The sequence below is a fragment of the Myotis daubentonii genome, chromosome 4, assembly GCF_963259705.1.
Source record: "Myotis daubentonii chromosome 4, mMyoDau2.1, whole genome shotgun sequence".
Classification (NCBI taxonomy): Eukaryota; Metazoa; Chordata; class Mammalia; order Chiroptera; family Vespertilionidae; genus Myotis; species Myotis daubentonii.
Window position 1 is genome coordinate 61,167,337 of NC_081843.1, and position 13,052 is coordinate 61,180,388.

At 43.1% G+C, this 13,052-nt stretch overlaps 1 protein-coding gene across 16 annotated transcripts in view; it reads right to left on the reverse strand.

Moving 5' to 3' along the window:
* The window catches only part of CAST (calpastatin), a 114,026-nt gene that overhangs the window by 50,804 nt on the left and 50,170 nt on the right, over window positions 1–13,052 (reverse strand). For all 16 annotated transcript variants that reach the window (XM_059694048.1, XM_059694051.1, XM_059694046.1 and 13 more), the window contains one exon: window positions 494–553. In XM_059694048.1, coding sequence (XP_059550031.1) covers window positions 494–553 — 60 coding nt within the window. The remainder of the gene's footprint in view (window positions 1–493; window positions 554–13,052) is intronic.

The following is a 13,052-nucleotide window of genomic DNA, read 5'->3' on the forward strand; positions in this document are numbered from 1 at the left end:
ATTCAAATTTCAGGAAGAAACTTCAGGAAGCAGCTGAAATGACCAATATCCATTGCTCATCTATGTTCACTTAGGTCACTTCTCATTCTTATATTTAGTTTTAAATGACTATAATAATCAAATATTTTTATTTAGAAGCTAAAAATTCATAATCTTACTAGTATTTAGACCCAGAGAAATGTACTTGGGTTATCTTACAAATAAAAAAAAAAAAACTCACTCCAGTCTAAGACCAAAAAACCTCTGGGTGACCAGTCTTGTCTAGATATTCTAAAAGGATGTAGAAGTGTATAGGTGATGTTTGAAGTGAATACTGAAAGGAAATTTGAGTTTCCAACAACCCCCATACCTTGGAAAGAGAACGTTTACTTCTATAACATAAGCTCCCTAGGACATACAACTCATTTGCCAACTATCAATCCACATTTGTTTTGCTTTACATTAATCAACCTAAAGGCCTCCACCCAACTTGACCGTGGAAGATGCTCCATACCTTGTTTTCTGTGGTGTTCATACTGGAAGACTTGCTGGTTGATGCAGAGGAAGTAGACACCTAGGAAGGAAAGAAACAAAGTCTGATTCTAGTATAAACCCACACCCTACTTCATCCTTCAGCTCCTCTTAACCATACTTGCTCTTACCTCTTCTCACCTTGTCTGGAGTGCCACTCCCACAAAAGTCCAACTGGTTTTACCCAGTGGGTAAAACCCATTGTAACCAGATCAAATGGTTCAAAGTTTAAATGTGCCACTTACCAAATAATCTTGGGCAAGTTACTTAAATTTTTTTTTAATATATTTTTTATTGATTTTTTACAGAGAGGAAGGGAGAGAGATAGAGAGTTAGAAACATCGATGAGAGAGAAACATCGATCAGCTGCCTCCTGCACATCTCCTACTGGGGATGTGCCCGCAACCCAGGTACATGCCCTTGACCGGAATCGAACCTGGGACCTTTCAATCCGCAAGCCGACGCTGTATCCACTGAGCCAAACCGGTTTCGGCAACTTAAATTTTTTAATCTTCAGTTTCCCCCTTTCTCAATTTTTCTTCAATAGATAATTGCCTTATAAGTTTACTACTGACTAGTACATAAATGCTCAGGAAATATTATAATTATTGTGTGTGTTCTTTTTAGAAAAAAGCATGGACTTCGAAGCTTGAAACAATGTTGTTCAAATGCTAGTTCTGCCAATTACTAGCTCTGTGACTTTGAGTCTCAGTTTGGGGCCTATAACATCTATTTTGCAGGATTGTGTTTGAGATCATGTGTATAAAGTGTTTACACATTGTAGGTGCTCATTAAATTGCCCATGCATTATTCATAATATATTATACAAAATAGAAGGAACAGGGCATAGCTCTAGAAAACAGACTCAGGGAGATGTGAATTGTCCTTCCAGTGTCATGTAAGAAGAGAAGGTGGGGACAGGGTTGTGGAGGAAATATTGCTCTGTTATCTGTCTCATCTAGGCTCCTACCTGAAGGCAGAAGGGGATGAATGGTAACTGAAACACCTTTCCTAGGGATGCCAGTGAGAGGGGAAACCAGCCCCTGATATCTTATCACCCAAACAGTAGGACGTGCATGTGATACTTGCATGGGACTGAATACTACTCTAGTACTTAGCTTGCAATACACTGGTTAATATTAAATGGACAATTACTATCCTTGGGAGTTCCAACCCAGGCTCATTAAACCTCCTTAACATTTGAGTCCTTAGGTGTTAGAGCCCAGGGATTCCATCTGGCACACGCTGCCTCCTTAAGTAACTGGCTGTCAGCAAACAGCTGCTGCCCTGCCAACAGTCCCCAGACCTCGTCCCTGATGCCGGGCCCTGAGCCACTTCAGAGGCTGAGACCCAGGGCGGGATGAGCCCATCCCTGCGAGGCCCCTGCCTCACCCACCTCCACACACCTCTCTCGGTGATTGTATGAACCCACTACAGCCCATGCCCATGAACAATATCACCTTCCCCACAGACCTAACTTAATGTAGAACATCTTGATTATATGTTTATGAATTATGAAATTTATATACTTATATAAAATTACAATTTACAGATAAAAGTCCAAAGCTTTAATATACTGATTTTTCAACATAATCATATGGATTTAACTATTTCTGAGTACACTTCAGCACCAGCTGAGCATCCCCCCACTCCAACACACATACACACACACACTCTCTCACACACTCACACACACTCACACACACACATACACTCTCACACACACACTCACACACTCTCACACGCACACTCACACACACTCTCACACGCACACACACACACTCACTCACACCTGGTCCTATAGGAGGGCACTGAGTGGTCTCTCACATCATCTTTGGGATAAAGAACTAGAAGATGAACTAAGATAAATCCTCCCTCCACGTTGAATTAATGGACAAAATATGTGTATTTATTTTTCCTTGAGAATTTTTTTAATTTGTGGGGATTAACATTCCCTTATGCATATAATTCTGTCTCTCCACACTTAGAAGTGGTGGTACAAATTTCCATTCAAACACAAAAAGTTTGCTTTGATATATCCCACTCCTTCAATGAATTCCCTCACCATATAAAACCACCAAAGACCAAACATGCTACATGAAATGCTTTTTAAGCTTCAAATATTCAAGGGAACATTAATTTATTTCCTAAACACCAATTTTATTAAAACATTCCCCAAATCACTTGGGTTTCCAACCTGCCTTACTACTTTATTAAACAATAGCTGGATGTAATACTCTATTCCTAGAAAAAATAATTTTCAGAGGCCCATCAAGACAGTAAATTCTACAAGGAATAGCTATAATTAGCATGGAGCAGGTTATCATGGGTAGTTAGCTCAGGGTCTTGGCCCCATATGTTCTCAGCACAGGTTCCTCCACGGAAGTGTTATCGCATCACTGAGGTATGGGATATTGGGAACTGAAATAGGCAGGCTGCTTCCCAGGGTCTGGAAGAAGGAAAGCAATCCCCTCCCTCTGCAAATTCATTCAACTCCAACCAACTGTAGTTTTGTTCAACGTTTCTTCTGTTTGTAAAGACAAGGAACCTTTAATCCTTGTTATCTCTAGTGAGGGATTGAATATACTTTCATTTTAAATCTGTACTGTTTGAATTTCTAATCATGGGTATAAATAACGTACAATTTAAAAATTTTTGAAGGTTAATTCCAATGTACTTAGTGCCAGCTACTATGTTTGGTGACGAGGACACAGTGGTGAAACCGATGCACAGGTTCCTATCCTTGCAAAAGTTATTGCCTCATCAGAGATACCATTAATAGAATAATCGCTTCAATTGTTACTTGTAAGTGTTATCAAGGGTCCCACAAGAGCATAGACTAGGCAACCAGAGTTAGTGCAGGAGGCAGTCAGGAGAGGTGATGCTGAGGAGGTGACAGTTCATGTGGCAATGGAAGGTCAGGAGGCATCACCCAGGCAAAGGCCAGAGCGGCCCCTCTGAGGGGCAGGTGCGAGGCTGGACTTGGTGGCCTGACTTCTGAACCAGTGACTCTGCTGCAGGACCTACCCTTGCAGGTCCTGTCAACATCCCGAGGCAGACAATTTTAAAACACAACCATCAGCACTCATATGTAAGAAAATAGCTCTCCAGGGATTAGTGCTGTAAATCAGGCTGAATTGCAGCCATAACAATACTTTCCTCCCCAAATGACCCGCCCAAGTCTCTTAACGTCCAGAGTATTGTTTGTCATTTACAAGCTTGAATGAAGGCATAAACCAGAGTAACAAAGTCGAGAAAAACTACCTCTTACAATCATTCTCCACTCACCCACCCATTCACATTGCTATTTAAAAGGCACCGAGGATGCACAATGAGTAAGACACATCAGAGCCCTGAAAGGGTCTGTAGCCCACGGAGGTGGCCTGGATGGCGTGCAGCCTTACCCTACAAGCCAAGGACTCTAACAGAGGCTTGAAGAGAATCCTAGAGGACAAAGCGAACGTTTGAGTGCTCCGTCAGTTTCAGGCCCACCTCAAATAATCTGGCCATATTGTCGTTACATAAAAGATAAACCAATGTCGATAAAACAGAGTGACTGAGCTTAGGAAAAATTAATATTTAATCCTGTATATCAAATGCAGCATCTCGTCTTCTGGCATCATTCCATGAAGTCTCTTTAAGTGTGTTTACCAGCCACAGTAAGAATTTGGGAGGTTTACTGCCGTAAAGGATTAGAGATATGAGGGAAAGACGGTATGCTTTTAAGACCCTCAGAACATGGAAATGGCTCTCCTTTTTCACAAATATTTGGAAAGGTCCCCCAGAGTACAGCCTTCCAGCTCTCTAACCCTCTCTGCTCATCCCCAGGCACATGTCTCCCTGTAAAGCAGCACCGCAGTGACTCCTGCTGCCCACTGTATCACATGCAACTCCTTTCTCTTGCCCTTAAAGATCCCAATCCCACCCCATCTCCCAATCCAGAACAGCTGCTCCGGGCAGCTGCCCATCCTGTCTCGGAGCTCACCTCGCTCGTCTCTCCTTCATATGGTTTTCATACAAGTGCCACTGGTTGAGATGTTTCTCTTCCCCAAATATCCAAATCCTACTTGCCCTTCCTTCCAGGTGTATGTCTCACTAGCTCCCTCCTTAATGGGCACTCTTCTCCAGTCCCCGCTCACAGTGCCTGTACAGGCAGGTCATCACTCAATCGCATCGTGAATGGCCCCTCCACCCCATGGAGTCCCTTTAAAAGTGCTGTCTGTTGGGTACACTAATCGGCTGCCCCCTCTCTGACAGCAGGTCTCTATGTGGGGCTTCTTCTAATTTACATGGGGTTTCTAGTGAGGCTTCCCAAGAAGAGATATAAGACCTAGGACCATGCTCTACTCTCCTACCATGCTGGCTGTGAGTGGAGAAGCTGTGAGCTCCGCACGGGTCCCGGTGAAGGGCCACGCCGGGGGAGTTAAAGGCTCCCTTAGAAGCAGTGGACCTCGGGGGCTTACTCATCCATTCTGCTGCCATCAAATCTGGCCAACAAAGTCATTCCCTCAGCTCCATACTTCTGTCTTCAACGTCATAGCGTCCTCTCACTTGCTTGGTCTCCCAGAAGACTTTCAGAGTCTTTCTGGGTAGTTCCATCCGGTTTATGGGACTCCGCACTCCCTCCCGTCCAGACCCACCGCGGCCTCACCTGGATCTCCTGCTGTCACTGGCTGGCGTGGTTCAGAGAGCGCACTGGAGTGAGTCAGAGTGGCTGCACCTCAGCCCAGAGCTTGCTTCCTCTCCCCGCCCTCACGGCAGCATTCCTGTGTCCTCCCACCTGCAACACTAACCACCCTCACACACCTGGTCAGGTAGGTTAGCTTGTGTTGTGGAGGGTTGCTAGGAACGCCAGTCGCACGGAGGTACTCTCCTTTTCCACCCGCTGTTCCAGGCAGTTTCACTCTGCATCACAGACCGCCCTCGCCCCCACCCCATAACAAAGAAACAGAATTTCCGAAGGATGAGGCCCAGGAATCAGGATTTTAAAAAGATTCCCAGGTGATTCTAATGTGCAGCCCAGGTTGAGAACCACTGCCCTAGAGCGACAGGCCCCCCCCCCCCCACCCCCCTCTGAACTGTTTCCTTCTGGAAGCTCTTCCACCTGCCCATCCTGCTCTGTGTTCTTTACTATTCAGTCACAAACCCTCTCCTTCTCTCTTGCAGTGCTGCTATCTCAGGAAGTTGATTTCTCCCCATGACCCTAACTATCATTTATTATGATTATGTGAACTATTCTCCCTAACTTAACAGCAGACTCCCTACTTTGTCACCAGACTACATTATTTTCCCTTAAAGTGAGGAAGCCAAGAAAGAGGCAGGCTCCAATCCCTGCTCCAGCACTTGCTAATCCACAGTAATTAACCTCCTGGAGACTCCACTGCCTCCACTCTAAACTGGGAGTAACACCACCTCCCACTGGAGTTGATGTAAAGGTCAAATGACGGAATGCGGGGAACTCCCCTGGCCCGGAACCACCGGCGTCGGCACCGTGCTAGTCGTCACCACCACGCCACTCTTTTCATTTCTTTTGCCTGATCTAATCACGGATCTCCCACACCTGGATTACATCAAGGCCCTTCTAATAGTTTCCAGGTCTGGTTCTTTCCCACCCCCATCCCAACCCTCATCTTTAGCTCCCAATCCTTTCTGTCTTTGTCTGCCTGACTAATTTATCTGAAATAAATGTGTACCATGTTCCCACCCTAATGAAATACTGAACTCTCTATGGTTTCCCACTGCGTCCTAGATAAGGCCCATAATCTTCTGCCTGAACTTTAGAGACTCTATTACTTGGCCTTGACCTAATCTATTTATTCCACTATTTCCCTCAATATTGCCCACAATTCCCCTTCAGCCAGGGTGTCCTTCCTGTCTCGTGGGCGCCTCATCAGGCAGCATAGCTCACTGGTTAAGAGTGAAAGAGGAGCCTGGACTCAAGACTGTCCGGTGGAATCCCAGCTGACACTGAATTCATGTGCAACCTCAAGCAAGTTACTTAACCTCTCTGTGCCTCAGGGTCCACATCTGTAAAATGGGAATAGTAACAATTCTTACCTCATAGGGTTGTTTTAACAATCAGTTAATGTACATGAACCAATAACAGTGCTTGGCAAACGATACATCTGGGCAACAGCTAGTGTCCTCACCACCATCACGCCACATTCCACCTGAGCCTTTCATCCTGCCATCCCATCCCCTACAAAGCCTTTTCCCTGTTCAGGTCCCACTTACCCCTCCCCTTGAGGATTTAGCTCAAGATACAACACCTGCATCTGTTTTAGCTCAGATTATCTTCTCAACTCATGTTTGTACTTCTCACGTGAACATTTACTCACAGATGCTGTGTTGGAGGGTTACTGGCCTCTTTTCTAAATGCATGTCATGGCTTGTCAATGAAGCTATACATTGCTCAAGAGACAGGGGTCATCTTTGCAACCCACCATGCACTATAACGCTGAGTGTACTGTTGCAGAGAGAAACTCAAAAATCACTGTTGATTCAAACCTTTGTTTCCATTTTCTAATCAATTAAAATTTCACTTAAAAAAGAATGAGGTATAGTTTTAATACCTCATTTTTTTAAAAAAATGCTAGACTCAAGAATATAATAAATAAATTAGAATGCTTAAGTTTCAGACTGATGGCTTCTTAGTGGCCAAGAGTCCACAAGCAAGTCCATTAAGCCTGATAAGCATCTCGTTTCCCACAATGGGAATAGCATGCACCCCACAGGGCTAGGAGAGTCAAGTTATATACAACATACTCAAGCAAGATGGGCAAAACACAACATAAGTATTAAAAACGTTCCCAATTTAAAATCTTGGACAAATCAATAATGATTTTTTTAACTTTTAAAACTATCTCTGCTGGATGCACAAGAGGAAAAACAAATAATATGTTTCTCAACCATAATAAGATTCTTATTTAATAACACATCTCAAATAATGAAAGAGGGAATCATGGCTATTTTTTTAAGTTCTTTCCTCACAGGAGCTATAAGGCAGACCTGAACTTGAACTCTACGAGGACAGGAGCCATGCCTGTTTCAGCTGCTGCACATCCCCAGAGCCTGGCACACAGTAGTTCCTTAACAAATTATTTGTTAAATAAATGTATGCATTTGTGCATGAATAAACCCAAAAGTATTATCTGATGGCTCAAAAGCAACATTATGAGTATTACAATTACCAGAAATTTTGCTCAAAGCACATCAGAAAAATGGTTAGGATAACCCAGATTAAATACATAGTCACTTACAAGCTTATTGTCATCAACTGGGCAGTTGTACAACTTAAAAGACACATGTACACGACAAATCCCGAGGCTGCCTCCTGTACGACACTGGAGCAAGCAACCGTCGGCTGAGGGCGCCGCTTTTTAAGGAGCGCTCCCCTGCGCTTCACAAACAGCACCTGGGGACCCAGTGACTACAGGTGTCTGCAGTGAGGGCTCATTCACGTCAGGCTGATTCAATTCAGATGTTCGGGTCTGTCTATTGTTAGCCATGCTGTCACACCATGGCATACATTCTTGCAATGCCTTAAATTACTAACATAGCATAATAACGGTGCTTTTAAAGAGACCTGCCATACAGTCACCTACCAAAGTATATTATTTATCATAACAAGCCTGTGATTCTGATGAAAGATAATGGATCACCTATAAGTGAAGCTGAGCCATCCCTTTGTGCCAGCAGATCTACTTAGGGCACCAACATACGCACATCTCAGCACATGCAGAATATAAGGTTGATTACAATAGGAACTTAAGTGCAATGTGATGTTGTAAGAGATCAGAAGAGGGAGACGATTTCTGAGATGCTGGTTTGGGAGATGGTTAGGAAAGACTTCAGAGGAGATGGGAACTACTTATTTAGTATTTATACTAATTGTCTGATCAACAGAGGGGCAGGGACTATCAAATCTTCCATGTGACAGGTGCTTTACCTGTCTGATTTCAATAGATCTGTATAGAATCCTAGGAGGTCACCATTATTATCTGCATCTTATAAATGAGAAAACCGAGGCTCAGAAGTTAGGTAATTTATCTAAGACCTCACAGTTAAGAAGTGGTGATCCCCTACTTTCAAAAACTAAAATAAAATATTTGAATTTTTAAAAAATGGAGATGTGTCTGTCATTCCAGATGAGCTAGACCTAGAGGGGGGAAAGTATCAGAGATACTCAATCCAGAGTGCAGCCGGCTAGATGAAGGGGAGCACTGCAAAGCGAGGCGCTCTGAGCATCCTCTGGGGCAGTGGTCGGCAAACTCATTAGTCAACAGAGCCAAATATCAACAGTACAACGATTGAAATTTCTTTTGAGAGCCAAATTTTTTAAACTTAAACTATATAGGTAGGTACATTGTTATTAACTTAATTAGGGTACTCCTAAGGCTTAGGAAGAGCCACACTCAAGGGGCCAAAGAGCCGCATGTGGCTCGCGAGCCGCAGTTTGCCGACCACAGCGAGTCTGAGGGAAACAGGATGGTTGATTCCATTGCAGCTGAGTATGAGGTGCATTCCCGAAACAGACCACTAAAAGGGACACACAGGCAGGATAAAAATAGTGTCTACTCTGCTTGCTCTGGAAAGTGAAAAGCACAGAAGCTTTGGCCTCTGATGCAACATGTGGGCAGAGTTCAAAACAAACATCCTAACGTTGCCTGGAAACCGAGACAATGGCCACAGCTGATCTGTGATCTCAATCAAAGCCAGAGAGGCTGCAGGAATTCTGGCCACGCGCTGCGAGTATCTGATTAAGAGCTCTGACACTGGACCACTCTAAGTGCTTAGGAAAAATCCACAGAAGGCATGAAGTTGAACTTCCGGTACTACGAGGAAATGGATTCATTTCCATTGCTTTGCAAACCCCAGTATTCCAGTGGGGCGTGTTTTGTTTTTGGTTTTGTTCTGGAATGATAATTATCTTGGGGGCAAGGTTAAAGAACAAGCGCCTGGATTCGTTATCGAAGAGTAGAAACACAACTTTTTTCCTGACATTATGTTCCTGCCCCTAAGGATCCTAAATGATTTTCTTTCTTTTTTTTTTTTCCACTTTATTTTTATTGTTGACACTAATACAGAGGTCCTCATTTCCCCTCCCCCTTTTGCCACCTCCCCGCAACCCCCCTCCCCCGCCCCCCCCCCCCCCCCGTTGCTTTTCTCAATGCATGAAATAATGTCTGATGTTGGCTGCCCAACATAAAACGAAGTAGAGAAGTTCGACCCGGAAAAGATAGCCTGCCCCCCTCTTCTGGTTTTTCCCCGAGAAAAAGTTTGTCCAGCTAGGATTTTCTTACGCCTGTGAGTCAAGCCATTGCAGCATAATAGATGCTCCATAATGAACAATGAAGAAGAAGGCCCTTGCAAGGTATGTGACCTTTGAGTCTTAACCCCTCTAGAACAGTGTCCTCACCTGTAAATTGTCAGGCTTAAGAATCCTGGAATGCTGCATCTCTAATGTTATATACTGTAATTATGTGAAGCTTATTAAATAATGTAGCCAATGATACATGGTCAAATTGGAAAGACAAGAGTTTGGCCTCTGGAGTCCCACCGACCTGGGGTCTAATTTTAAGCTGTAACTTCAGGGAAGCTGCTTCACTCTTCCAAATCAGAGCTTTTATCTGGGTTGAATGGGTATAAAAATGATACCACGTCATAAGCTGGTCATGAGGCTTAAAGGAGGGCGTGTTTATGAAGTGTTTGGCTCGGTGCCTGGCACATGGTAAGTCCATAAACAGCAGTGATTTTTGTTTTATGAATAGCAGCAGCCTCAAACGTTTTCCTCAGTGTCCGAGTGGAAGTGCAGTTCTGTGGCGACCACTGCTTTGAGAAGTTACGCACTAACGTTGTTTATCTTCCTTAAAGAAAAAAGGGCAACCTTATTTTGCATTACAGCATTTTCTTTGGATTCAAATGCATGGCTTGCTGAGGCCTAGGTTCCAGGCAATACAGAGACGGGAATCTCGGTAGCAGCAAAGTTTTGTACAAATTCTAGAAGATTATGAGCTCACTTAGAGCACCTGTGGCTACTGATATTATTGCTGCATAAGAGTAGAAAGTTCCAGCTCTCCTCAACAACTGTCTCAGAGCCTTCCAGCTTGGCTTCCACAGCGCATTCAAGTTCATTTCTTAGCTATAAACCGAACGGAGAGCGAGAGAACATGCGGACTCTTACAGTCCTTGTGTTATCAAACCAATTGCCAGCCTAATCTCTACCGGGATGATAGACTCAAATGTCTCTAAGAGAAAGCGAGTGGGAACTCACAAGGAAACACTGAGAGCCAATCATGAGGCGGCTGAGAGAGGGGCCTCTCACATGCGCATTCTTGCAGCCAGCTTCTCGGTGAAGCAGGCTCTTAACAAGGCTTCATGACAAAAATTATAACAAGGCTCCCTTGTCCAAGCTGACCTTTGAACAATCAAAACAAAACAAAACTGTGGCGTGAACTAAAATCTCATTCTGGAAAACCATATAAAAATAATAAATTCACAAATGTATACTAACAGCAAGTTTAATCCTTTGTAAATACGAAAGGGGTAGTGTTCTGTAGTCGTTAGGAGAATGGCTGTGAAGCCGGACCACTTGAGTTTGATTCCAGTTCTGCTGCCCATTGTGTGACCTTGAGTGAATTCCTTAACTGCTTTGTGCCTCAGTTTCCTCATCTATAAAATGGGAATAAGAATAGCACCTTCTACTGCATTTCATTCCACTTTCCCCAAGAATAAAAATTTAGGGGAATAGAAGAAATGATTTTAAAGTAGGCTTCATTTGAAATGGATGTAAAATCTAAACATTGCTGCTTATCCTTCCACCGAAGCAAAAGTTCTGTATTCCTACACAACAGGGAGTTTTTAGTTACATATTCTTTAATCCTGCTGTTTAAAAATTTCACCATATTCAAAGATGGCTAATTCATCCCTTCTCGACCTCCTATTAAAATGTCTAAAGAAACTTTGTCAACGAAACTATCATCTGCTAATTCCAATCAGGGTACAATACTCCCTTTCACACAAGCGGGGCACCTCATCCATCACAGAGAATTTCAACAGAATGAAGATATTGAGCACAACAATAGAGAGCACAATATTGATTTCTAGTGCCCTTTTGAATTTAGATACAAATTCCTCTCTCAGCTATTTAACCTGCCGAGACATAAACTACTGAGCGCAGGATTTGATAAGACCATTCTACTGAAAAGAGCTTCAGAATTAAATAGAACCTTGCTCTGTGAGCCAGGATAGGTTATTTAATCTCTCAGGGTCTCAGTGCTCTCATTTATAAAATTGCCCTATCACCCACTTACCTAGTTGCAAAATATTCAACTCTGAAGAGGATTAAATGAAATCCCATGCATATCACTTAGCACAGCAGTTGTTCAGTGAAGTAATAAATGGTTGGTTTCCTGTTCTTCTTCCCATGTATTTTCAAATATCTGGATACTGGAGAACTTATCCAAACTACGTAGCTGCAGCTGGACCTAACCCCTCTCTCAGAGCATTCCAGAACTATTTCCAGATGATCAGAACTAGGTAGAATGTCCTTTGTTATGTTTTATTTGTTGTCTTTCCATTCTGAACAGTAACCAAATCTTCAGTTCATTGATCTATGGGAGAATGTGTGCAAGTTATACATACACAGAGAAGGTATGGTTTACCAGTGGTTGAACCGGAAATGAGTTGGTGTATTTTGCCAAGATTTTAATTGCAAATATATAGATCAGTGTTCATCATATACAATCTTTGGAAACATGTGAAGAGGTATAAGAATATGATTGTCAGAAGGACTAGAGAAGAAAATAATTCTAATTTGCTGGGCTAGGAATCCTGGTCTACCAAAAAACAAAACAAAAACATTGAGAGTAATTGAAAACCCATTACTGCAAAAATTTTTAAAACCAGGAAAAGGCTCAAACTCAATAGCCAGAAGAGGTTAACCTTCCCTTTGTGGCAAAATTCTAAACTAGTAAGGATTAATTAATTGATTGACTTAAACGTCAAGGTTAGAGCAAGATATCACACAGAAGATAGTTTAGTTTTATAACATTGCTAGGGAAAAATGATCATTAGTTCTAATCAAAGAAATGAGAAGCAAAATGTGCAGAAATAGATAATTATTTAAACATTTTATGATAAAAATATACGTAATGATTTGGCAATGAATGCTATGTCATGTCATTGGGCAATGTGACTGGCCAAGCATTAACACCTTAGCACAATGGGTCTTGGCCCAGGAACGGAGCAGTCATAGGCAGTGTGTGGGGAGAGAGGGTGGAGGACACTTAGAAACTTACAAAGAGGAAAGGGCAGGAGGAAGAGGAACGATTGTAGCCCAATAAGCTAGAAGCCCCTTAGGTCCGTGGTCGGCAAACTGCGGCTCGCGAGCCACATGCGGCTCTTTGGCCCCTTGAGTGTGGCTCTTCCACAAAATACCACAAAATACCATGTGCAGGCGCACACGTACGTGAGACTGAAACTTCGTGGCCCATGCACAGAAGTCGGTATTTTGTGGAAGAGCCATACTCAAGGGGCCAAAG